This window comes from Salarias fasciatus, chromosome 14 (assembly GCF_902148845.1).
Source record: "Salarias fasciatus chromosome 14, fSalaFa1.1, whole genome shotgun sequence".
NCBI classification, from domain to species: Eukaryota; Metazoa; Chordata; class Actinopteri; order Blenniiformes; family Blenniidae; genus Salarias; species Salarias fasciatus.
Window position 1 is genome coordinate 9,684,235 of NC_043758.1, and position 25,536 is coordinate 9,709,770.

The window sequence follows — 25,536 nt, forward strand, 5'->3', positions numbered from 1 at the left end:
GGATGTGTCCCTCCCACTAAAAGCCGACACAAACTGACCCGGTAAAATTCCCGGGTCGATTGCAGGGTCGAACGACTCCGGCCGAAATGCCGATTAAACCCTTTCCCACTGCCATGAGGAGCCGATTGTTAGCGGGTTTAAACGGGTTTTTTGACCAGTGGGAAAGGGGTATTAGATTTGAATATGCCCCCCAAACACAGGAAGAACATGAAGACGATATAGAAATTCCACGCTGCAGGCTTGAAGTCATATGATCTTCAACGGTGCCAGTCGTTGCTATGATTTTAGTTAAATTTGTTGGACAAACAAACTTAGAAAACAACAACTGACAATTGTCGACTTTGCTACAGAGGAAAAAATCAATGCAGCACCTGAATATGGTCAACAAAACAAATAGAATTTATTTTACTAACACAGCATTAATGCTGAAGAATCAGTGAAAAACTCAGTGTCAATGATTTGTGGATTTAGGGATTATAGTCCTGTGGTTCTTCAAATATTGACATTTATATACAAATTCACTGGAAACTTGTCCAGATCTTCCCAACTGTCCTGAAAATTCCACCAAAGCCAGAAGTCTGTGGTAACATCCCATTTCGTCTACTTCCTATTTCGTCTACTCTGTGTTTGACATATATTCCCATTTCGTCTACTTTCGTCCTTTGTGTATTTTTCACACGTTTCACTACTTTTCCACAGGTTTTGCTGTAATACTTACATTCTTACCCTTTTAAATACTAAACTTCAAGGGTTAGCGTTAGGGTTAGGGAAATAAATAGGTGTTGTAGCATTTTTCATAATAAATGCGCTGTTTCTTAAATAACTCTCATAATTAATGTTATTTTGATGGTCCAATGTTGAAGTAGACAAAAGTAGACAAAATGGGAATGTTTGCCAAAAAGGTAGTAGACGAAATGGGAATTTCAGAGTAGACGAACTGGGAGTAGACGAAATGGCCATAAACCAAGTCTGCAGCCTCTCTGTAGGACCTCTTCATATCTGTCACAAAACTGAATAAACAGAAATTCAGAAGGATTCTTATCTTTCACGTCAATGAAATACATGTGAGACTTTGGTACAAGAATGTTTCATGATAGAATAATCACATCTTACTGTGTCACGTGCACAGAGCCTGTTACTGCAGTTCAGTTTCTGACTACAGCCCTCAGTGAATCCTCAAAACACTTAGAAAATATAGAGTTTATTACCTTATGTTATCACCAAAAATGCTTTCTTAGTTGTTTATTTCACATGTAAAGGAGAAATCAGCAAACGACCAAAATCTTCATGTTGGAACAGATTTTTTAAAAAACAGAATAAACAAAATGTCAGTTTTTTTTTAATTATTGTTTTTTAATTACATGAATTGAAATGAATTATATTGGTAAATATAGAAAAACTATAGTTTATGAGTTCATTTTGAAGGCTGAAGCTGGGAGATGAGGTTTAGAAATGGCTTATTTGCTTGTTGAGACTAAACACCTCAAACCTGAGGAGACTAAAATATGAATTCCTGTTTGCACACAGCAGCATGGAAACAAAGACACTCTGATTAAGATCAACACCTCGGGAAAGGTTTTCGTTTCGTTTCGTTTATTTTGTTCTTATTTTTCATGGTAAGCATTAAAAGTAAATACATTTGTCTTATACAGATTATGAAAGAAAAAAAAGAAAAAGCAAGTACATACCATGAAGTAAAGAACAGGAGTAGGTTGAAGAACAGTGTCTTATTTAACCCCTACCCCATTCCCGTAACATAAATGCAATATTGTAAAAACAATATCATATCGTAAAATACATAGATGACCTTATGACCTAGAGTTTTCAGTCACTCTCCATCTCTGCCTGATTGTCTGACTTTCTTTCACTTTAATGAAAGCATTCTGTTTTTATTTCCTGAAAGCTGGAAACTCTGAATGTAAATACCTGGAAAATATTCTTTTCCACTGGATTCACTGTGTTTATTTCTGCCTAACGACTTCACCAAACGCTGCAGTACCCTGACAGCTGCTCTCCCAAGCCGGCCGATGTGAATCTCTCCCCTTCTTTTTCCCGTCGGTGCTGAAGGGTCGAAGATATTCCTCTGGATTTAGTGGGACGTTGTCTTTTGCCTTATTTGCTTGAGGCAGACATTTGAATTCTGACACGAGCAGAGCTCTGACTGTCAAGCAAACCACTTCAGACATAAGAAAATGTTATTTTCCCCGCTTTCACTGAGATTCCAACACATCATTAGCTTCCAAATATATCCCCATAACTATTCCCTTCAGGGTGGGATGAGAGATGTAAGGAGTTAATCAATCCCCCACTGGCAGCGATCACGTATTTCCATTAGTTCACGGCCTGTAAATCTCTGTTTAAGGCTGCCAGCTGATGGCCGAGCAGACGGTGACTTCACTCCCTGAAATACTGAGGGTCTGCATGGAGAGAGAGAGGTTTAAAGAGAGACTCTGACATCTGGATTAAACTGCAGATGCAAACAGGGTGTGAGACAAGATCACTGTGAAAAGCCAATGAACATCCTGCTACTGTATTTCCTTATTATACCTTATGAATAACTGTGTCGTGATAATTACGTTCAGTGAATTTCATAGCCTTTAAGGATGTTTATTGAACGAAAATTTGTCTGTTTTGAACGTTTGACTCAAAGTTTCCCATCCAGTCATCCTGCAAGCTGCCAGTTTTACTTCAGAAGCTGGTCTTTTGTCACATGTGGAAGGAAAATATTTGTGAAAACCCACATTTTGGGACTGACCATGCTAGTTATTTTGGTGAAGGAGGGCAGACTCCATATATTTTGACAGGTTTAAAGCTACAGAGGGCTGAGCCAAACATGAACCTCAATTCTGCTCAATATAAATACGCCTTTAAAAATAAAATACCTTTATGCTTGGTTTTAATGAACTTTGGTGAATTAATCTCAAAATTCTTAGTCATGTTAAACAAAATACCCAAAAGCACAAACTTCATACAGTAAACTAAATATAAATACACTTTCAACATCAGCGTAAAGTGGTTGCAGATCATTCTTCATTTGCTGTCATTTTCATTTGATTAATCGTTTCTTTCCAAAACCTCAGTGAAGGACGAAGATACACAGTGGCACAAATGTCAAGTTATTCCTATGAAGGCGTCACTTTCAGGGTCAAACATTACCAAAAAAAAAAAAAAAAAAGAAACAAATAAATCCCATGTCGGTGTGATTTAACATAATTATTTAGAAAGACAAACATTAGATCACAAAATAAATAAGAGCAGTAATGAAATGTAATCATAGAACATCAAGCTTTCCAAGTTTCTAGAAATAATACAACAGACAATCCCACAGTTCTTTCATATGTCACAAATACACAAACAAAAGCAACCCAGCGAGGATAGGATTTACAAACAGAAGAAAACTTTTCCAGATGGAGACAGAGAGACGAATAGCTCAGATCCACACCAGCTCCTCCGATACACACTCATTTCTTTTTCATTTAGTTTTAGGCTACACTTGAAAACCATTTGTCGCTTTCGCAGCATAAATTATTCATAGGAAGAGATGCAAACAAGCAAAATGTCTAAAGGTGACACAAGAATATGAATATAAAAACTGAAAAGGCTGGCTATACGCACACACACACACACACACAGCAGGATATTCATGATGTAAATATGTAAATAATTGTTAGGTATGTGAAAGTAAATGTAACAATCAAGCTAAATTACATTTTAATTATGTACCCGGTATAACACATCATAAGTAGCTATAAACACACATAAATGATCACAATGCTTTATAACCCACTTTGCAGCATAGGATTAGAGTTAGAGGTTAGATATGAATGGGAGTCAATGGTAGGTCCCCACAAGGATAGGAATACCCAGCTGTGTGTGTGTGCGTGTGTGTGTGTGTGTGTGTGTGTGTGTGTTCTTGTATTTCTATCCTTGTCGGGGCCAAATGTCCCCACAAGGATAGCAAAATGTGGAACGACATGCCTTGTGGGGACCTTTTTCCGGTCCTAAGTAGGAGAAACAGTGTTTTCTTGACCATGTTGTTGTTACTGAAAAAAGTAAAAGTGCAAAAACATTTCTTTAGGGTTAGGCTTTGTTGTGGTGTGGGTTAGGGTTAGGGTAAGGGTCAGGGTTAGGGGCTAGACATGAATGGGAGTCAATGGACGGTCCCCACAAGGATAGAAATACAAGACTGTGTGTGTGTGTGTAAACAAGCACTCTGCCTGTTTAGCTCAGTTAAACGCCCTCATCTCCAGTCTCATTAAATACGATCCTCTCTATTTAATCCTCGTCTAGAGTTCATCTGTCCGGACTCTTTGTTATACCTTCAGATTTAGGTTTCCAAATCAGAGAAAAGCAGGAGGAGTTGAATGTCAGTGCATCATGAACACAGCAGTTTATTTGATTCGATCAGTCCTCAGTTCCTTGCTGAGCTGTGGGCTTCACTCCAGATGAAGTGCGTGTTTTCCTCCAGCAGGGGTCAGTGTTGGATCACAGTCCAGCTGATGATCCAGAGAAGAACCTCTGAGCCTCTGAGCAGCTTCACTTCAGCATCCTGTTTCTCTGACACTGGTGAACAGTGCATGTGGACGTTAAGCAGGACATTATTGAGTATTTTATTAGTTTGCAGATTCTTCCAGCAGATACTTTCCATGCAGTCACATTTATTTTTTTCAAACAGAATTTGCATTTTTCAAGATTAAAACATGAATTATGCGTTTGTTTCCAAATTTTACGCTGAAAAGTTGCTTTTAGCAAATCATTAACAGAAGTAAAATGGAAAAACGATGATAATCTACTGGTCGCTACATGTTTTAATGGACAGAAATCAAACAGTTAGATCCATATTAGCAATTTTGCTCTCATGAAATAAAACCGTGCCCGTGAAGGAGCTCAGAGACGAACATCAGACTGATCGATAAGAGGACTTCAGTGATCCACTCTGCACCCTCCTCTCTTCATTATAAATGCATGAAAACACAGTGCATCATTAAGACTCCTCTTTGCAAACCAGTGAATTCTAAATTAAGTTACATGTCAGCAGGTAGGAACTTGATTCAGCAGCTGGAAGAAAAAACATGCAAACTTCATTCACCAAGGATGTGTGAATCAGTGATTAGATTTAATTTTGTTCTTTTACAAATTCTAGAAAGGTCCGGTTTTTGAAGCAATTCTCTCATTTTTTCCCCATTTCTTGTGGTTTTAACTATTTCTATTTATTTATTTTTTTTAGATAATCATTTTGAATAGTACAATGGATTGTAGCTATACTACAAACAACTTAAATGTTTCTTCACGTTTCACGATGTGAAAGCTTCATGGAGCCACTACAGGGGAACTAAAGAGCCACATGTGGCTCCAGAGCTGCAGGTGGCAGACAAATATATTCAGTTATATGATAAAGGGGTTAAAAGAGGCAGATATTTGTGCTGACTTTTATATGTTTTATCTAGTGTGCTTTGTGGAAAACCGTCATTTCCATCAGTCAGTACAACAAATCTGAGAGAAATACGATGCTGCTCTCAGCAGCCATTTCTTTGAGGAATAAATCTGCTTCTTATTGGAGGATTACTGTGTTCTGACATCTTTCTGCTCAACCAGTCTGAGTAGAAAAAGAAAATCAATTTCAGAGCTCCATTCTGAAGGTAGCTGGAGAAATACAAAGAAAGCAATAAAACGACACTATTGAAACACAGACAATGGGCGTGCTGTTTGGATGCATAAAAGCGATCGATGACAATGCGCTAAAATCCAGCGCTTGCAAGTTTTATTTAGTGTTTTCAGCTTTTTAGCACAATGCATAAGTTTGCCCAGAGGATACCTGTAGGTGCTGCTCATTCAAGGCAAAGAACCGATAAGAGGGAGTGATGTCTGAAGTACAAATAATCAAAATAACAAACCTGAAAAGAAAAGCAGGCTCTTGGTAGAAAGTGTCTGCTGTGGTTAAGACTGAAATTGGCAGCTTAAATTCACTCCATCAGGATTCACTGCAAGTATTTAGCAGCAGGTTTGGACCGCGGATTTCTTTGTGTCTGTGTCATCGTTATTGTGACTTTTCTCTCAACTCGTTATTTGTTTTTTTGTTTTTTTTTTTTTACTTTGAGTCATCAAATCAACAACAGTGCATCCGTCTGTTTTCACTGCTCTTTTAACCCCAACTCTTCTTTTGTTGTCTTGAAACAATGGCACGTTAAACTGCTTCTCATGTCTCTCAGTGTGAGGGTGAAGGTTTAAGCGTGGCGGAGGCCTCTGACCTGACGGCCGGCACCCAGCTTCCTGCTTCAGGAGTCAGCAGCTTTAATCCCTCCACACCGCCATCGTTCACTACGGTCAGGATTATCGAGATCAATGAAAGCAAATCTCCTACATTTGGTCGATGTTGGACTGAGGTCAGTGTTAATGAGCTGCCAGTCTTTTCTTTTTCTCTCTGACTAAGAAAATATCTCTGGTGTTCATGAACTGAAAATTCAGATTTACATTTTTTTTTTTTTTGACTTGACCTTTTTCACAGTTTCAAAAGGAAACTTGTTGAAGTTTGTTGGCCTTTTTTGAATCACTGACAAAAAAATGAACAGAATAACAAAACAGTTGCCGGTTTTTTCTATCATTATCAGTTATAAGGTTGAGAGCCAATAGATCGGGCATCTTCACATTTTATTTTATTAGTCGGATTTCTCTGTGCACTTCTTTGTTATGCATGATTTTTATGGTGCATTTCTCATTCACCTTTAATGTATTATCCACTTTCATAGCTGTAACATTTTAAAAATATCTCCCAAATTGATTTGTAGTATTGATTCTCTTTGACATTTGAACAGCAGTAATTGGTGCTGGTTTGTGTGTATAAACTGGAGCATGCAGGAAGTTACCCAGGAGGAGTGAAGTTGTTTGAACTGAAGTTTAACTTACACGACTACCTGCCCGGAAAGGGTTGCATAAATATACTGTAGATCGATGCATGAAAATCCAAAGTGCAATGATCAAAATACACATAGAAATGCATTGAAAAGCACAGAAACAACCTCAGTATCAGCACACATTGCTTTTGGAAAAAATGAACGTATGACAGAAGAAAAAACTCAAACAATAGACATAAGGGTTCGGGTATGATCATTATAGATGTATTGTGATGGGGTTTTTTTTTTTCAGACTGACCAATGTTACTACAAGTGTTGTTCGTCCATCTCAGCAGAAGTATTGCAAAGCAATAGCAAAAAGAGGTCAAGAAGAGGTCAAGTTTGACTCCACACAGTTTGCGGTGTAATTTCACCATCGTTGGCAGTTTTTCAGACCAGATCGCTTTTGGTTGAAACTCTAAAATCACAGCATGCAATAGAGAATTGAAAGGGTCAGACTGAAGATGAAAACATTGGTCATGAAGAGGAAAAATGAGCGCCTGAGTGCCTGAGCACACCCGAGGCTGACATTTTCCCACACTGCTCCCCGTCACGACCAACAAGGGTCAAAACCAAGAAGTCAGATCCCCGGAGTAAAAAGAAAAAAAAAAACCCTCTCTTTAGTTTATTCCATCCTGCTTCTCTTCTGACACCAGACTTCCTCTCCTCTCTTAACGCCGGCCTAATTTTGTAACCGACACGTAAACAGCAGCGGGGCGGCACTCGCAGGTCAGGAGGCAAAAAGCAGCTTGTTTCTGATCTCTGACTGAGAGACGAGGTTACACGCTCGCTCGCTCGTATCTACGTTTTTCACTCCTGGCCAGTCAGAAGCAAATGTCACTGAGATAAAAACAAAACAAATATCTCTGCTACCTAATGAAAAACAAACACATTCAGACTGGATGTGTTTCTATTGATATCTCTGAGTGCGTTGGTTTTTTATCTGAGCAGATGTCTGTTATGCATCAGGGGATATTTTTAGCCTGAACATTGGGAACGAGGATGAAGCCTCTGAAGCTGAAAGCCACAGCGCTCTGATAAATAGCCCTTCGTTTATGGAAGAGGTCCCAGTTGACCACCGAGGGGGGTCACGCCTCCTCGAACCCTTCACTTTATCTGACACGCAGGCAGGAGATGTAAACGGAGCGACGTATCTCTGGACTCTGGTGCTGAGTTAAAGAAACCTCTGATCTTCCAGGTGACAGAGATCAGAGACTACAAAGCGTGATTCCAGTGTGTTTCTTCTCACGAAGCCATTTTAACACCACTGCGACTCTTCCTGTAGAGATCTGAGGAACACAGTGGCGATAAAGAGCCTCGGTGAACAACACCAGCACCCTGAGAGCTAAATGGATTCAGTCACCAGTAATTGCATTAATCACACCTGTGCTTCTTCCACTGCGACACGTCAAAATGTGGTTACGGGAGAAAAAAAGCAGTCATCTGAGGCTCTTCCTGCTTTTATTGTGTTTTCTCAGGGCTAAGCTGGATGACACCACAGTCAGTCAGCATCCTACCAAAGGCTGAAAATCCCACTAGGGGGACGAGGAAGGAGTCTGGACCTCCACATTCAGCCATTCCCCTCAATATGTCATTGGTGGACTGTCATAAAATTGCTCTTGAGAGGTTCTGATGTTGATTGAAGCAGGCATGTCGAGCTCTGCTCTGTTTGCAGGTCAGTTTGCTGTGATGTTTGTTTACACTGCAACAACAATTTCAGGGTTTTTCTGCCTGAATCCCATTTTGATTAACATTCTTCACAAATGTAAGCCTGAATCTTTCCTGCAGTAGCCTTCAGTATCTTTTATATTTGGTTCGGTAGAAATTTTACTCAGGAAAAAAAAAAAAAAAAACCTTCTAAAAAGCATATAGAGTTTTGATCCCCACAGGATCTTCCATCTCTTGCACTCTCTTGTTGTTTCTCTCAGAGCGGCCTCCACTCCTCTGGACAATATTTTCAGTGGTTCTGTTTTACTTTAATGAATTTTAATGAAAGTTTAACTGCAGCTCTTTATTTATTCTCAGCTTTGTGGCGTTTTGCTGCATCTGTCAAGTATTTGGCACGTTTTGTCCATTTTCCTGATCAGTGTGAGATCTCCGCTGGAGGTGTGAAACTCATGTATAATGAAAAAGGGAAAAGCTGCCTCTGTGGATTTTTTTTTTATTTTAATTTAAAAAAATTTGGGGTTTTCTGATCAGTTTCCATCACAGTTTTGCACCTTTACTACATGCCAACATCAGGTGGTTTGAGGCCCCCGGACTCTGTAGGATATTTAAAGTGAGTTTCCTGTTTACACTTAGTGTTCTGCTTGCCAGTGTACACACTCCCTTTTTCTAAATTTAGACTAGCAGTACAACATTGCACACAGTATCTCCTTCCCTGTGTTTGTCATGGTCGTGATACAGGCCATGTACAATGAATAACACAGCAAGATATAATCATACTTTTTTTTCCATTTGGTGAGACTGGATTGCAGGTTGCTAGCCTTTTTTTTCTTGGATCTACAAAAAACTGTAAAAAATGAGTGTTTTCTTCTGAAAATATAGTTTTGTTTTGTGTCTTCTTTTTCTTAAAGACTTTCTACTTCATATGCTGTATATAAATGAGTAGTGGGATGATAGAGAAGATTCCAGGAAAGTCGGATTGTTGTTTTATTCCAAACACAATTACATCTTTAAAAAAAGAAAACAAAAATACATTCACACCCTCAGATTGGTCACATAGGTCAAACATCCTGCAGGGAGCTACAGGTCATGGCTCTGTGAGTAACTTTTGAGTCCATCATCATCATCTTTATGAAGTAATGCCATCAGTTTCTTTATGGGGGGGGGGGGGGGGGGTAGTATGGTACCTGAGAGGAACAGTGTACAAAAACTACATTCTCTAGAAATCACTCAAAGCAACCGCTGACATTCAGGCCACGTTCGTTCCTGATACCTCTGCCGGGAACAGAAGAACATCAGCTTTGCATAACTGCAGACGCACCAACTATGCATAAAAGTCATCTTTCATGAAATCATTAAATTATTTGAAGGAATTAAAAAAAGCTTTTTGAAAACCAAGTGGACCCAAATGACAGGTGGCACTTTAACCTTCTCACTAATCTGACTCGTCAATAATAATTCAATCAGTGGTGCCCTGTGAACTTCAAACACCGATCAATACCAACACCCCAGCTTAAACAGCAAACAGAGAAAGAAATACAATCTATAGAATAAAACCTTATTAGTTTATGGTCCTTTTAAATGGCAGAGATCTGTTTTTATTACAATGTCAAAAGAAAGGGAAAACCATTTATAGATTATCTATCAGTGGTGACTGTAACACACCTCTACTGGAAGACTGGAAAAAGCCCTATCAATAGAACTAAGAGGAATGCAGCCTGACTGGAAAATCCCCAAATCATCCCCCAATACCAAAAAAAAAAAAAACGAAAAAAAAAGAAAGAAAGAAAAACCTCACAAAAAAAAAAACTGAAATGCAGCAGAAATCAAAAGTGGTCATTGTTCACAGGAGGAGGTTTAAACATAGTTGAAGAGCATTCGTACATACAGCATGTGAAGAATAATCTATGGTAAAGCAGAATGTAATGTTTCCTCCTTTTCTCTTTCACAGTTTGGCCCACTAGAAGCACAATCTTTTAAGACATCAGCGGCAGTAAACATTTCAGCATCAACGTGGCAACACTGTAATAAACACGGACATCTCATATCCGAAGCAGACCGCAGTCTTTTGCTGACGCCACACTAACTGTACAGACTAAACAGAAAAAAACCACAAAAAATGATAAGGCAAAGAGTGGCAAACTTGTGAGGAAAAAAACACTCAATATGGCCAGTGGTAAAATAATTTAGTACCAATTTTAAACCCATCAGCCTGCCTAACTGAATAATTTCTACATGATGGTAAAATTATTGAGGCAGCTAATGGATTTCTTGCATGTTAGCTGCAAAAATAGTGTTGAAAACTTACTGAAGGTAAACAGTTTTTGTATAGTATGGACACTGATGGTGCTTTTTAAAGAGCACAGGCCACATATTTCAGCTTATGTTTTAACAGCAATATCTACTTTATTGTCTAAATCTAGTTCAATAAACCTCAAAACAGTCAGAACTGGAATAATTATTATTATTAATTACCAAGATTTCCCACTGTGCACACCATTTTTTTTTGTTTGTTTTACTGCAACTTTTGTTCCACGCTTTAGATCACAGTTATTTTAGGGTAGTGAGCGGATTTCAGGCTTGTTGCATAAGTCAGTGCTGAGAAGAGTTTGCTATTTTTGGTCTCATTCTGGCCTTATGCTGAAAACATCAACACCCCCCCCCCCCTCCCTCCCCCCACCAAGGCATCACATTAAATACAGTCATTCATGCTTTATTTCAGTGGCAACTGATCTGAAGAGCTGAGATACTGATAGTCAGACGCGTATCGAACCGCTTCTCTCCGTCTCTCATAGATAAACATCCATGGTGTTGAGGATCATGTGGCGACAGAGTGGGCAGTTCTGTTGGTAGATCGGCTGCCTCAGGAGGATGTTGGTGCACTCTCGACACAGACACAGGTGTCTGCATGGCAGCAGCACCACCGTCTTGGTGAAGTCCTGACATATCACGCACTTCTTCCTTTCCTCCTGCTCCTTCAAAAGAGTCAGCAGATTCTCATCTGATGCAGCTTTGCTTTCTGTCCCCGAGGACAACTGCTTCTTCAGTGGTCTGTCTCTGCTCGATGAGGGGGAAACTGTATCCTGCGGCTCCTGGTGGGCTGCCTCTCCAGCTCGTCCATCTGGTGGGTCTCGCCTCTCCTCCGCTGCGTCGCCATCGCCTCGCGCTCTGTCGTTGTCACTGTGCCGGTTCAGCTGCGTCCGCAGCGCCAGGCCCAGCTGGCTGCTGTGCTGCGACAGCTGCTGCCAGAGCCCTCTCTCCAGCAGGTAGAGGCGATGGGCGATCGACTGCAGGTGGTGCATGCTTCTCCGTACGACCAGCGGGGTTCTCCGCAAAACTGATGTGAGGCGGAGGAGACGCCTGTACAGCCGGCGCAGGGTGGGGAAGGAGTTCAGGTAGTCCACGATCTGCAGCGCTGCATGCTGGGTCAGTCCCGGGTTCAGGTAGGCGGTGGTCGTCAGCGTGATGGTGACCGTGAGAACGAGGCCATAGATGTTTAGGATGAAGATGCTGACGAACATGTGCACCAGTGAAACCAGGAAGTCCAAAACCAGCTTACAGGGAGACCAAAGCAGAGCCGACGTGCCGACCAGGGTGCTGTGCAGAAAGGTGAGCGTGGTCAGCGCGAGCTCCACCAGCTTCTGCAGCGGGGCGGAGACCGTCTGCCACGCACCGACCACAGCCAGGTACAGGTTCTGCATGGCAATCAGCGCATAATTTACCACCGTGTTGGTGAAGTAGACCACCAGGCTGACGGCGATGCCACAGCCCTCCAGCACGGCCAGCAAGCCTCGACACAGGTGATCCTTCCCGCGCAGGACGCAGTGCAGCGACAGGTAACCCACCATCTTCAGGCTCTCCAGCAGCCCCTCCAAAGCCAGCAGCAAGGTCCCCAGCAGGTACACCGACCCGTGGGCAAGGTTTGACGTGGCCTCAGCCAGAGACACCAGGCAGAACACTGTCAGGTTCCCCAGCTCCAGCAGCGAGCCGAGGAGCAGTGCAGGGAGGCTGTTTATGAAGGCGACGACCGCCAGTATGGTCTGTACCACAGTGTGCACGACCAGAAAGTTCAGGTCCAGCAACAGACACGCCGTGTCCAAGCATTTTCCTACTGTGGAGATCACGACATTGACCAAACCCATGATCATGTATCCTCAGCTCTCAGGTCGCGCCCAGGCTAAAGTCCATGACTCGTTTGTTTCACCACGGCGACACATCCAAACGCTACATCTTATCCGGATCGCTCCCTCTTGAACCAGTGGAAAAGCTTGGGTCTATACGGGCTGCTTTTTTCATGCATTCTTCATATTTGTGCCATTGACGCGACAGAATGAAATCACATACAGACGCGTCGCTCGAGCGGATGTTTGTTTTCAAACCAGAGATACACGCTTCCGCTTGTTTTTTGCGTTTCTCTTTTGGACATCGTTCAAAAAACGTCCCGAAAACACTTTGTCGGATGATGCGTAACTTCACAAAGCATTCGAACTACAAAAGCACGCCCGGAAATTAGAAAAACAATAAGAAAAACGCACAAAAAGCTTCGGTGTGGCTGCAGTTGTTCCCGTGGCTGCCATTTTTGTTTAGGTCAGCTGACTTCACTTCGCTATACTGAGCATGCGCAGCATCCGACTCAAATGACGTCAGATGAAAACAAATAAAATCTGCATTTCTGTAACGATTACACAAAGACAAGCATTATTATATGACTGTTGCTGTTGTTATAGACATTATTATTAGTTTTATCAGTTTCGTTTTGTATTTTTTTATTTTTTTACCCAGTTTAGAGAGAAGAGTTTTTTTAATTAGATCCAAAACAGATCTTCAATCATTTCATTGCAATATGCTTTATGCCACAACTAAAATATCATGAATACATTTATGATTTTACTGCTTATATCAGTAGTAGGAGTTATAATGATGATAATTAAATTACAGTGGTGACAGTGCTAAAAATGTTTGATATGCAGTGGAATAAACAAATAGTGGATTTAGGATATTATGAATTGCACTAGGCTTGAGATGGAAAAGTCCCACACCAAGTGTGGTTCAAAAAATTTATTTATTTATAATTCTGGATTTGTAACAATACAAATCCAGAATTATAAATGAATAAATGACATATTTTTATACTCTTACAATTTATACTTCTAGGGAAGTAAAATGAAGAAACTTTTTTGTTTCAAGGTATTTGTTTTTAAAATGTTGCCTTTTGTGTCAGAAACATTCCCTGTTCTTCAATTTTTCCTTTTTGTGGCCAAGTGATGATTTGAGTTAGCGCTTATATCTTCTTTTATAAAACACGCCCACATCGTTGGAACTTGTCATACTTGTGGGGACAAAAATTGCCTTCAAATAAAAATCTTAACTATTTAATTTGGGTTACAATAATACTAAAAGCTGGACAAAGGCCAATGCTACATTAAGGGTTACAGTTAGACAGGTTGTTATTATGATCAGTTTGTGAGTAAGATTGCAAGAAGCAAAAATAAGTAAATTCACCCTCGAAAACCCCAGAACCAGGGAAGCCCCAAAACACTCTATCTCTCCATGTGTGTGTTAGAAGTAAAACTGGTTTAATATAATAATGATAATATATTTATTTATGAAGAACTCGCCAAAGTGCCGCACACACATTCAAAACATTAACATTTAGCAGGGGTTAATGGATTAGCGCTAACCCTTAAAAATTTCCACATCATAACTTTCGGCATTTTCAACCTTTTGTGACACATTTCCGGGTTTCCAGTATCTTGACCCGTTCCATTTACATGAAGACAATCTCACTTGTTGAGGTACACACTCCCATTACCTCAGCTACTTCAGTGACAATGATCCAAAGCAGCTTTGCCGTCCTGAACAATATCAGCAGCATTTCCTTCCCTTGTGCCTCATCCTCCCCGTCGAAGCAGCTCGGCGCTGAGCTCCTTGTTCCAGCAGAGGGAAACTCTGCTTGATACGATCATGGGAAATCCTGCTCTGATTTTTTGGATGCTTGTCAAACAACATTTGTTTTAAGCATTTTAATGATGCAAAGGGGATACAAGGTCTTGTGCATTACATGCAAACCTGCTCCTTTTATGGTAGCGCCCCTTCCCTCTGGTGCAGCTGTCAGTTTCCTCTGTTTGTCTTCTAGCTGACCAAATCCTTCCTTTCTAAAGATGGGGGGTGGGGGGTGGAAAAGATGGTCTTTCATCTACAACTCTTCTTTAATAGATGGCTGAAAAGTTCCTGTATAGGTCTGAGGAGAAATCAACTGCCCCTGAATTCACTGGCATCCCTTTTTGCCTTCAGATATGATGGACCCTTATTAGCACATAACTGCTTCCTGTTTTTGTCATTTTGTTGGCAAATCAAATCCACAGCGTGCAGTTTCAAGACTCCTGATATTATTTCGTTCATTTCCACTCAGCGGTCAGCAGAATAATCCTGAAACATTAGATCCCCGTTTCTCCTGCTTGAAATTCCCATTCCTTAGTGATGAAGAACATTAGAATATCCCCTGAAATCTGACCACAAGCTTGAAGAAAAAAATGTGTAAAACACCAAACATAACCAAATGGGATAGAAACATGTGAACCAAGATAAGCTTGAGCAGAATGAAACCAACACAATAACACAAACTGGGGTCTTTAATACAAAGAGCTGAGGATTCATGGATGAGTGGTTTACAGAAATTAGACTTCTCACCTGCTGGGACACTTCCTCCCTTTAAAAACCTCTGAAAACATTCACCCCTCTTTCTCTCCTCAGAAAAATCTCTTCTATTCTCAACTGGGAATTTCAGTTGGAAACTTAAAAAAAATAACTCTCACTTCTATTTTCAAATTGACTTGTAAGAACATCTCTGATTTTGGATTGAATATCATTCATCCATCTTTGATACCTCTTTATCCAGTGCAGAGTCACAGGACAGTTAAATATCAGCTGTTGAAAATTTTTGTGTATCCATCCATCCATCCATCCATCCATCCATCCTTCCTTCCATGGAGATGATCCATGCAGTCTTTGGTTGCAGATAGGACACATCCTACACACAAGACAGTTTCACAGATTCACATTCCGCTACAGGGATAATTTCAGAGATTCTACCTCTAGTTCATGTTTTTGGACTTGTTAAAACATGCAAACTCCACATAGAAAGGTCCAACCCAGACTTGGAACTGGGATATTCAATAGATGGTGTCCACTACAAAACCACTTTATGGCCTTAGCATTGTCTAAAGTGTTAAGTATCTGCTGTTGATGCTGTGAATTGTAGCTTTTGTGTTGTGTTCCCAGATATCGAGGTTTATTTTAGTTCTCAGAGTTCAGATCTTCTGCTTCATTGATGATTTTGGCTCCTGGCCAGTGCACCAGACTCGCATGCATTTACATTTGAGTAGTTCTGTGTGTGTGTGTGTGTGTGTGTGTGTGTGTGTGAGTGAGTGAGGACAGGGGGCAAGTGGCAGAGTAGAAGCATCTCTGGGAAAACAGCGACTCCAAACAGCAGAAATCACTGGAGTGCAGACTGATGGAGACCCGGAGCGGGACCCCGCATTCCTGTGTAGTGGTCCGCCTCTGCTGTGCACCGAGCCTGCTAAGGAGGCGGCAGAGGAAAACTGATGACGAAGGTGAGATAAAAGAGGCAGAGAGGATTCTCTTTGGGTGACTCACTGGGATATGAATAGGATGAGTAAGACAGTGGAAGTCCCTCAGTGTGACTTTCCTGCACTATGATGGTCTTCTCAGGCCCTTCTCTGTGCATCTGCAGGATGTCCATCAATTCCTGCTTCATGACTCATCATGGTGCGTCGGTCCCAAAAATCACTGAGAGTCCTGGAACCGCAAAACTCATCTTCCCCCTTTATGACAGATAAATGCTCTGTCTATAAGCACAAAGTAGGTGCATCCCCAGAAAACAGTATCAAGGTTTATTGTTTGGTAAGTCATTTATACACTTAGAAATATATAATAATCTTAAACACTTTTCAAAATTTTTTAATTGTAATAATTAAGGTCACCAATGAAAAAGAATACTAAATATTATGCAATATGTTATTACTTTGAGAAATGTAATACACATAACCTGCAAGCTTAAATGTCAACAAACCAAACAAAAACATTAACTAACTCCTTGATAGTATTTTAATGCATTTTATAATTGATCGCATTGAAGAATTTCCATATTTTACAGAATATTCTAAAAAAACACATGAACAGATGAGAATACAATTTAGTGCCAGCTAATCTGTATTTAATTTCCCATTTTATTTACTAATTTATTTACAAAATGTCTGATAATAATGTACATTCCTTTTTCACTTTTTGCTCATGATTGCATATTCATGCAAATTTAACAGTGCACTGAATTTTCTTTAGTGAAGACATTAATTTATTCATACATAAATCCCAGACATGTATTTGTGAATTTTTCACATTCATTATTTTTGTCAGAGTTCAGAACAAATGACTGCACTGACTGAGGCACAGAATTGGTCAAAATGCATAATAACTTACAATGTACATATATTTCATCTTCCCAGTGAACTGAGAACTCATTTCATCTGAAGATGATTTGCTTATTACAGTAAGCGAGGTGGTGCATTCATTAAAACTGTAACCAGAAGCTGCTTCTTCTTTATGTTCCTTCATTAGAAAGTCATGAAGCCACTTATTGAACAGAATATTCGCCTGTCATGTTTCTCAGGGGATTTTCTCTGATAGAAAACTCCAGTAATGAAGTGGCTTTCAAAGGTCTCCCTGGGGGAACACCATGTGAGTGTAAGAAAAATCAGACGATCGAGGGGGAGGTGGGGGATGCCCTGCATAATTTTTTTTCTCTGAATTTTTGAGAAGATAAGAGAAAAAATGAAATCAGCTGAGACTCCATCTGCAGACAACAGGAAGAGAGAGAACCAGACAAAACAGCTTAGATATTTGTGAAAAGGTTTCCTGTTGCCTGGATTGAGATTTAAGTCAACAGAACATGATGTGGGTCTAATTATTCTTTCTTCTGTTGAGGAAAGAGTTTCTCATCAAACCTTTTGACAATGGTGTTCTCCTGAACTGTCGCCCATTGATGGTGGATGACGTGTCTTTATATCAGCTGATGACTCTCCTTTTCCCAGCCCATGATATGATTTTTCCTTTCGCAAAAGTATGTTGAAAAAAAAACCTTCTTGCCTGAACAGAAGAAAAGAGAACACTTCTAAATGAATTAAAGGCATAATGAAGCTAACTGAACTAGTAGGACTTGGGTTGGGTCGCTATAGGAGAGGTTGTGTAAAGTGAAGGCCAAAAACACATCGCCGATTCCTCACCGACAGCCTGTCCAGGTCTATGAAATTAAAAATGTTGCATTTTTCTGAAATTAATTTTTTGCTTATCAGACAAATTAAAATACCTCCAGAAGCTCTGGTACCAAAGCAGTGTGACAGCAGTGAGACAGCTGTTACAGCTGATAAAGACTGACCAGACAACAGCATTTGACAAGAGAGGAGTTCTGCTTTTTAGTGGCTTGGATTATAATTTTATTGTTGAACATATTTTTTTCAAGGAGGAATTTACACAACCCATTCAAAACACTGACGAACTATACTTTCACAAAACTCTTGGACAATGTGATCTTTCTCAGACGCTGGTTGAATAAACCCTTTTCTGTTTCACAGAAACAACTGGGTTGCTTTAATAGTTCTTCAGTTGCTTTTGAATACTTGTTTCTCTTAATGACACAGAGAGATAAACTCCATGTATGAACCTTTTTCATGCATGACCCTTTTAGGTTTTTCTTAATTCGTTCTCCTTCCCAGGCAGACGCTCTGCAGGAACAGGCCAGTGGGCGGGTTTATTATGATTTATGCCACTATTACATACAATCACCATGGAGAAGCAATGTTCAGCCGCCGTGCCATTATCAAAGTGTCCCTTTGTCACAGTCCTTGTTGTTGTGACGGAGTTTAGCAGAAATTCAAATTTCTCTCCCACTCTTCCCCCCCGCGCCCCCTCGCCATACCAGCGCCTGCTCAAGAGCCCCCCATCCTCTGGAGCGGCTCGGACAATGGCCGCCTCTCATTCCGGGTAGACTACCCCCAAAACAACTTGCTCCTGGGTTTTTCCTCAGTGGCTTGGAAAGAATGACTTCTTTTCCTCTCCTTCCTTCCTTCTGGCTTTCCTCGGCCCATGAGCACAGCACTGTGAGGCCTGGCGAGATAAACAGAAGTCCTGAGCAATCATCAATCACGGAGGAATGGCGTACAGGGAGCACGGTCAGGGCACTCGCGCATCAGGAAGGGAAATCTTAAAGGAGCAGGGTTCAAGGCTAAAAGTGTGCATCCTGTCAGTGGAGACGAAGCTGATTATCTTTTTTAAAATCTATATTAAATCTTACATGTTATGTATTCAACTGTAATTCTGCTAAAGCAAGCAGCTTGACATCTCACAAAAGGGAGTTTATTTTGAGTTTTACTGAAAGTTTGACGAGAAGCGAGGAGCCACTTAGGTTCAGTATGAATCTGCATCTCGTGATTTTGATTTATCATTTAAACGCTAATCAGAATGAAACTGCCAGTTTGATGCAGTTTCGTTTGGCAAACAGAGGGTTTGATCTTCCCACTAAGCTTTTTCTTTATCACAATAATCTCTTCCTGCAGCTCATCCGACGACCTCATGAACCGTCCTTCATGTCAGGGCCGCAGAGTATGAAGAGTCAAGGGATCCGGCCAAACGAATGGGCCATGTTCCACGTTAAACAGCAAAACAAAGTCCTTCACCTCTTAGCTACAGCAAAAGAAAACCCAGAACGTTGCTGTCTACTCATACATCCACTCTGTGTGTTGCAGCTTTATTGATTGTACTCACCAGAGGTAGATACACACCTAATAGAGAAAAAAAATAAGGGAAACAACAGGGCAGGAGACTTGTAACACCAATGTCAATAGTGAGGAAAACTCTTACGCTATGTTAACTCTTCCATCCCAGGCTGGTTTATTCTCCCTCTGAAGATCCAGGGCAGACTTCGGACCCTTAGAGGTGTTGAGCTGCAGACCAACCGCTTAACTTTTTGCTGAAAAGGGCTCCAGAGCACATTGAAGACATTTAAAAATGGAGCCAAAAGAATTATCCTGAAAAAAAAAATGGTATTGACACACAAGCACACACACAGCATGCCACAGCATACAGCAATTAGCCTCATTTTATGTGTGTGTGTGTGTGTGTGTGTGTGTGTGTGTGTGTGTGTGTGTGTGTGTGTGTGTGTGTGTGTGTGTGTGTGTGTGTGTGTGTGTGTGTGTTTTAAAGCTTGACATCCCTGGGAAGTCTTCTTCCACAGCTTACATTTTTTTGATTTGTGCCATAAGCTAACATCCTGCTGAGAACAGTTCAAGCGCCAAAAAAAATTATCCAGATGTTGAGTCATAGTCTTATTTCTAAATATCATAGCTCTTGACTTGATTTCTTAATAACAAAAAGTTGGAGTTCTTCAGAAAATAAGGGGGGATCGTGTAGAAGTGTGTAGGTTTTGCCCTCTCAGCAGGTTCAGTCCAATCCCTGGGAACCGTGTGGAGGAGGGGATGGTGCTTTTCCTGCTTCTGTTTGCTTCATTCCCAAACCCAGTGGCCCCTGATATTCCCAAACGCCCTGTCCAGGATGTATCATATTAAATAAAGGGTGAAAAGGGGACATTCCTGCAATTTGTCCTAAAGGAATTTCAAGAGAGTTCTTGAAAATAGACTGAAATATTTCCCCTGGTTTCGTTATGTGTATTAATACGCAGTCCCCATGCTCCCTGTGCCCCACCTGGGCCGGCTGCCCTTGAGGGGCAGAACAATGTGCTTTTTTTGAGAACGCCTACGCCTCTGCTCTCAGCATAAACCATTTGGAGGGTGCTTCACTCAGAAGGAAATAAAAGCATCAACAATATAGTTTACACCCTCCTCCGCATTGATTTATGTCCTTGTGTTGTTAGGAAGTTTTCTTTAGATAAACATGAATATCGACAAATCTGATGAACAGGAACTTATGTGAACAACACGGAGCCTCTCTGCTGTAAAGCATATTGTAGAGAGTCAAACAATTGCAATTGTGCCCTGCTGTGAGGCAGCAGTACAGTAAACCAGACAGGAAGTTTTGTCGAGTTTCTCACACACATGATTACCCCTGCATTCAGAAAACGTGAGGAAAATGCTGAACTTCTGAGAGGAAAGAAAATGGGTTTTGACCGAAATAGATAAGTATTTTTTTTTTTTTTAACAAAAATGAGAATCAAGATCCTGCATTCACTGTATATTAATGATGTCATTCAGCTGCATCATGTATAACAGCAGTTTCAAACACGAGGTCTGTGAAGTCACCACAATTACAAAGAGTAGAACTACTGCGGCAGACAGGTTTATTTATCAAGTAATTCATATAGTCTGAACATTTTCAGGATGTTCCGATGTGCGTCTTCTGCAATACAACATGACATTTTGGGGTCCGATCCTATTTTGGTAAAACTGGTCTCTATGTGTGGTCCCTCACCTATAGTTTGTTCAAAACACCTGACGTGCACAAATGAGTATTTTGTCACAAAATCGTGTGGATCACTGGCCCTCTTTGTGCACCACAGCAAAAGTTACGATAACACGAGGGTTTTCATGTTCACTAAGAGTTTGGCACAGAAAACAGATGGACGAGGTTCCCTCAAGCTCTCTCACGGCCTTTTTTATTTTGTTGCCTCCAAATAAAAATAAATGGAAAGCCATATCTAAATAGCCCAGCTTGAAATTGAGCTCTAAGATGACTGAGGATACAGCTAAAATAAATGGGAGTCTAGAAGTTCAACTATTATTCTTGGAGTATGGTAATAACCTTGATAAAATGTTCCAATAAAACACATAAGGGACACTGTACTGGGCATCGACCTCACTTCATCAAACCTCTGCAGGATAAAAGCAATTGAAATCAGAGCAGGACTGCTGCATCCGAGTGGAAATCACGGCCCAGCTGTTTATGCGCTGCTGTCCGGAGTCAGACCTTTGGCAGCGGTGACTTTGGCGTTATTGCTCTTTCCGACGCGGCTCTGCCCGGCGCTCAGAGGCGATCCACTTGGCAGCGACAGCAGATGGCAGACATGTTTTCCAACGGTGAAGGTTACAGAGATCCCTCCGCATGACACGTCCCGATATCCTTTGATCCGTTTCCAACTGCATAGAGTCTGATAGTTCACACGGGATCAAATAATCCCAAGATTTAACGTCTGCTGTAGCAACACAGACGGTCTCGGGTTTTTAGTGCCGTCTGTACAAAGTCTGCGGAAGCGTCATGTTGTGTGTAACGCATGTCGGCCCCCTCAGGTAGTCCTATCACTGCCTGGTTAACCTGACCGGTACTTTTACACTGCAGCTGCAGACAGTGAAGCAGCCCTGAGAGAAAGATTCAATCAGCAGAGTTCACAGCTGTCTTATTGCTATCAGGACTATTTTAGGACTACATGTGGCAGCAGAGCGAGTTACGGCTCGGCTGAAGGCGGGAGAGTTAGGGGAGGCACCTCTGGGGGAGGTGGCGTGAAAGAGAGTGTCTAATACGCTCAGGGTGTAAAATGGTGGTTGATACAATAGAGGAAACAATAAGTGTAAAAGGTCCAACAGTTGCATTTAATTAAATACATTTCAGATAACTAATGGGCTTCTTATGAACCCCAACAGCTGTTAACAATATCTTTTGTTTAAATGAAAATACAGGAAGTCTCGCTTTCAGCCAGAAAAGAACTAATTATTGTGTATCAAAATAAGTGTGGCCTGTGAGTTTAGAGGCAGTTGGGCAAGTTTCACTGTCACTGAATGAGAGTTGGCAGCCTTGCTTCTTGTATTTTTTTTTTTAATGGTCATTGTTTTTGAATTAGCTTCAATGGGAAGACAGACTTTATCCACCCGGAAGTATAAGGATTTTTCCTTGAATGGTTCTTCTCTCCTTGTTGAGGGGAGCAGGATCTGGGAGACCTGCAGGGTGATACACCACACCTCCTGGACCTTCTCTGAAACTCTCCTGCTGCATGCTCCACATGCTTTGTCCCATGCTAAGAAGTAATTCTTGGATGAGTGCCAGGCTTCCTGATGTTTTTCACATTATAAAATATAATTAACATCTGCCGGGATCCTTTAAAGCAAAACTCATGTTGTGTCAGTATGATTACTAGCTGTTACCTTTTGTGCCCCAAAGCCTATTTCACATTTTTTATTGTATCTTTCTGTGTGTTTTAATAAAATAAACACAATTTGTTCCCTCCATCTATGGTATGTCCCTAAAGATCATCTGCATGGTAAGCTATTTATATCTAATTTTCCCGCTGCCCTCTCCTGCCCTGAGAATATATTTGCTCTGTACATCCCACGGAGATGTACAGGGCGGCTCTCTTACAGCTTGGCAAACACTGTGATCCAAACCCCGACATTCAAAACCAGTGCAGCAACCAAAGTGCAGGAGGTCTGCCTCGCCAATATGATATGATGCTTTCTGGCTCACATTTTGTTTTTACATAGTTTGTTCAGGGAATCAGCCTCGCTGTTCTGTAGATAGCTGAATATTATCTTCTTGATGGAGAACAAAGTCTGTAGTCTGTTGATAAATGAAATGTGTGCGCTCAAGCAGAAACATTAGATAGTGCCGTTGAATGGCAAAATTCCTCCTGGACTATTTTTGATATGATTCTTGAGACTTAACCAGGTTAATTCTTGGCCTTGAGTTTGGGGGGGATTTGGGTTTGAATCCTGGTTGAAGCAGGAAGAGCATTAAAGTAACAAGCTCAGCTTCCAGCGGATGACTTGCATGTGGCAACCCCCGTAAAGAGGGGCAGTGAAATAGACATCCTCTTCCTTAGGTCGTAAATACAAGCCTGCGAGATAAATCTCAGACAGTTATGGCCTCATGCAGATGACACACAGCAGCCTTTTTACATTTCTTAAAAAAAAAAATCTGGTCATTTTTTGCATTGGTGTGAGCCTACAGTCTGTTTAACAGTGTTCACAAAGCTGGTTGACATGTTATTCCATGACAGCTTGGAGAACCATTAAAAATGATGACTTACAGATTTCAGCTGGACTGACCAGTGGTGTTGTTCTGCAGCCACTATATGACAAGAAGAGACAAAACTTTATTTTTAAAACAAAAACATTTTTGATTTTTAAAATGCATTTCTGTTTACAAAATGGACCATGAGCATCACTAATGACCAAATTGAGGAAACAACATGAAAAAATGCACAAAAGCTCAAAGGATCAAGACCCATGTGGGAAAATAGTTAATTAATAAGTGTGTAGTAGAATCTAATATTAAAGCAATAGTGTGTAAGCTGGTAATTGAATGGAGAATTAAAGCTCCTCCAGCTCTTTGTAAATGTGACTCTGGAAAAGTCAGCAAGCTTCTCCGCACTGCAGGGAAGCTCGTGTGGCACAGATCATATAATGAACTGTGTAAATTAAGTTAGTCAACACCAGACGACCTGCTGGACTGATAAACATGCAAGTCTGCTGGCCAAACCTCTTCAGCTCATTTCAAGCTCGCTTAGCAGTTGCTCATGTGTTTTTTTTTTTTTGCCTGTAATGATTTTCTGCAGCAGCGGCAAAACTTAATCTGATCCTCATGTCCTGAAGAGTTCACCATAGAATAAGAGAACATTTTAGTGTCACCAGTTAACTTCAAATGCTTGGTTTTGGACCGAGGCGAGAAAACCTGCAGAGGAGAACATAAAAACTGCGCTGAGAGGCCACGGAGGTGATTATCCCCGATACCAACATGCGACAGTGAAAAATGAAGAAATTGTTTGTAATGACACATTTCTGATAACTTTCGGTATCACGTTTCATTTTAGGAAGGCTTTAGGTGATTATCAGATGCTGAACTCAAGCTACATGCTGTTTACCCATGATGCCATTTGTGGTATAAATCTTAGTTGATCACCCACAAAAAGCCCTTTTTACAGAAACTTACTAAATCAGGCCCTAAATAGTCCAAATAATGAAAAGCGTGTCATTTATTTTTTAAAGTGACTTCAGGGTGGCCGACCGCAGCCTCTTTAAGCTGAGAAGAGAAAGCATTAAATTAACCAACAAAACCAAAATGAAGACATTAAAACACAAACTGAACAATTAAAATGTTTATTTCCACACAGTAGTCCTCATTAAGCAGACTGTAGCCTTATTATTATTATTTTTTTTAATTACTCCTGGGTGTGTCCTGAAGTTTAACCCTCTGAACTGCATCCACTGGAGTTAAGACGTGTTGCAGCTGGTTGAGGTTTGAGGTTGATTCTCCATTAGAAACAACAGTTTATACCATGGAAAAAAAAATAAAAAATAAAAAACAATGTGACAGGTCACCAGGCACACACAGTTAATTCACATCATATGATCTGGATGCTAAATTTATAAGGAGCCACTCCTCCTCCTCCTCCTCCTCCTCCTCCTCCCACAGCCCTCATACCTACATCCAAGCTTCATTTACTAAAAAGTGAAATTATCCCCCAAACCACTGAAGGTTTTCTGCAGAGAGAAGTCAAGTCCCAGCCCTGTCGGAGGGGACATGTATGTGTTTGAGTGTCGTGGCTGTAAATACTGTGTGTACAGTGTCTGTCTCTGGACCTCCGCCCTCCTGCTCATCTAAAGATCCTCCTTTGTTTTGCCCGCTGCAAATAATACACTCCACGTTAAGTTCACCGAAACTCCACACTCATATTTATACAATTAAAAAAGGCGGAGCGTCCAGCAGCAGGGGAGAAGTCATTGGAAGGAAATCTAACATGGATAAATGAAATGAGAGGTATTCCGATCTGAGTGAGAACTTCTGCTCCTGCAGAATGAATCCGACTCTTTTTACAGTGGAGGACTTCTGTCTGCCCCTCCTGCATCATCCCTCCCTCTCTCTCTCTCTCTCTCTCTCTCTCTCTCTCTCTCTCTCTCTCTCTCTCTCTCTCTCTCTCTCTCTCTCTCTCTCTCTCTCTCATAGTTGTTTCCAGGAGGTTTAGTTC

The 25,536-nt window shown here is 41.0% G+C and overlaps 1 protein-coding gene across 1 annotated transcript; it reads right to left on the bottom strand.

Annotated features, from left to right (window-relative positions):
- Positions 1 to 9,527: 9,527 nt before the first annotated feature.
- On the bottom strand, positions 9,528 to 13,141 carry rnf26 (ring finger protein 26). Its single transcript, XM_030109372.1, has one exon. It carries the CDS (start codon positions 12,701 to 12,703, stop codon positions 11,345 to 11,347), a length of 1,359 nt encoding a protein of 452 aa, XP_029965232.1. The 5' UTR covers positions 12,704 to 13,141; the 3' UTR covers positions 9,528 to 11,344.
- Between the last annotated feature and the right edge of the window lie 12,395 nt (positions 13,142 to 25,536).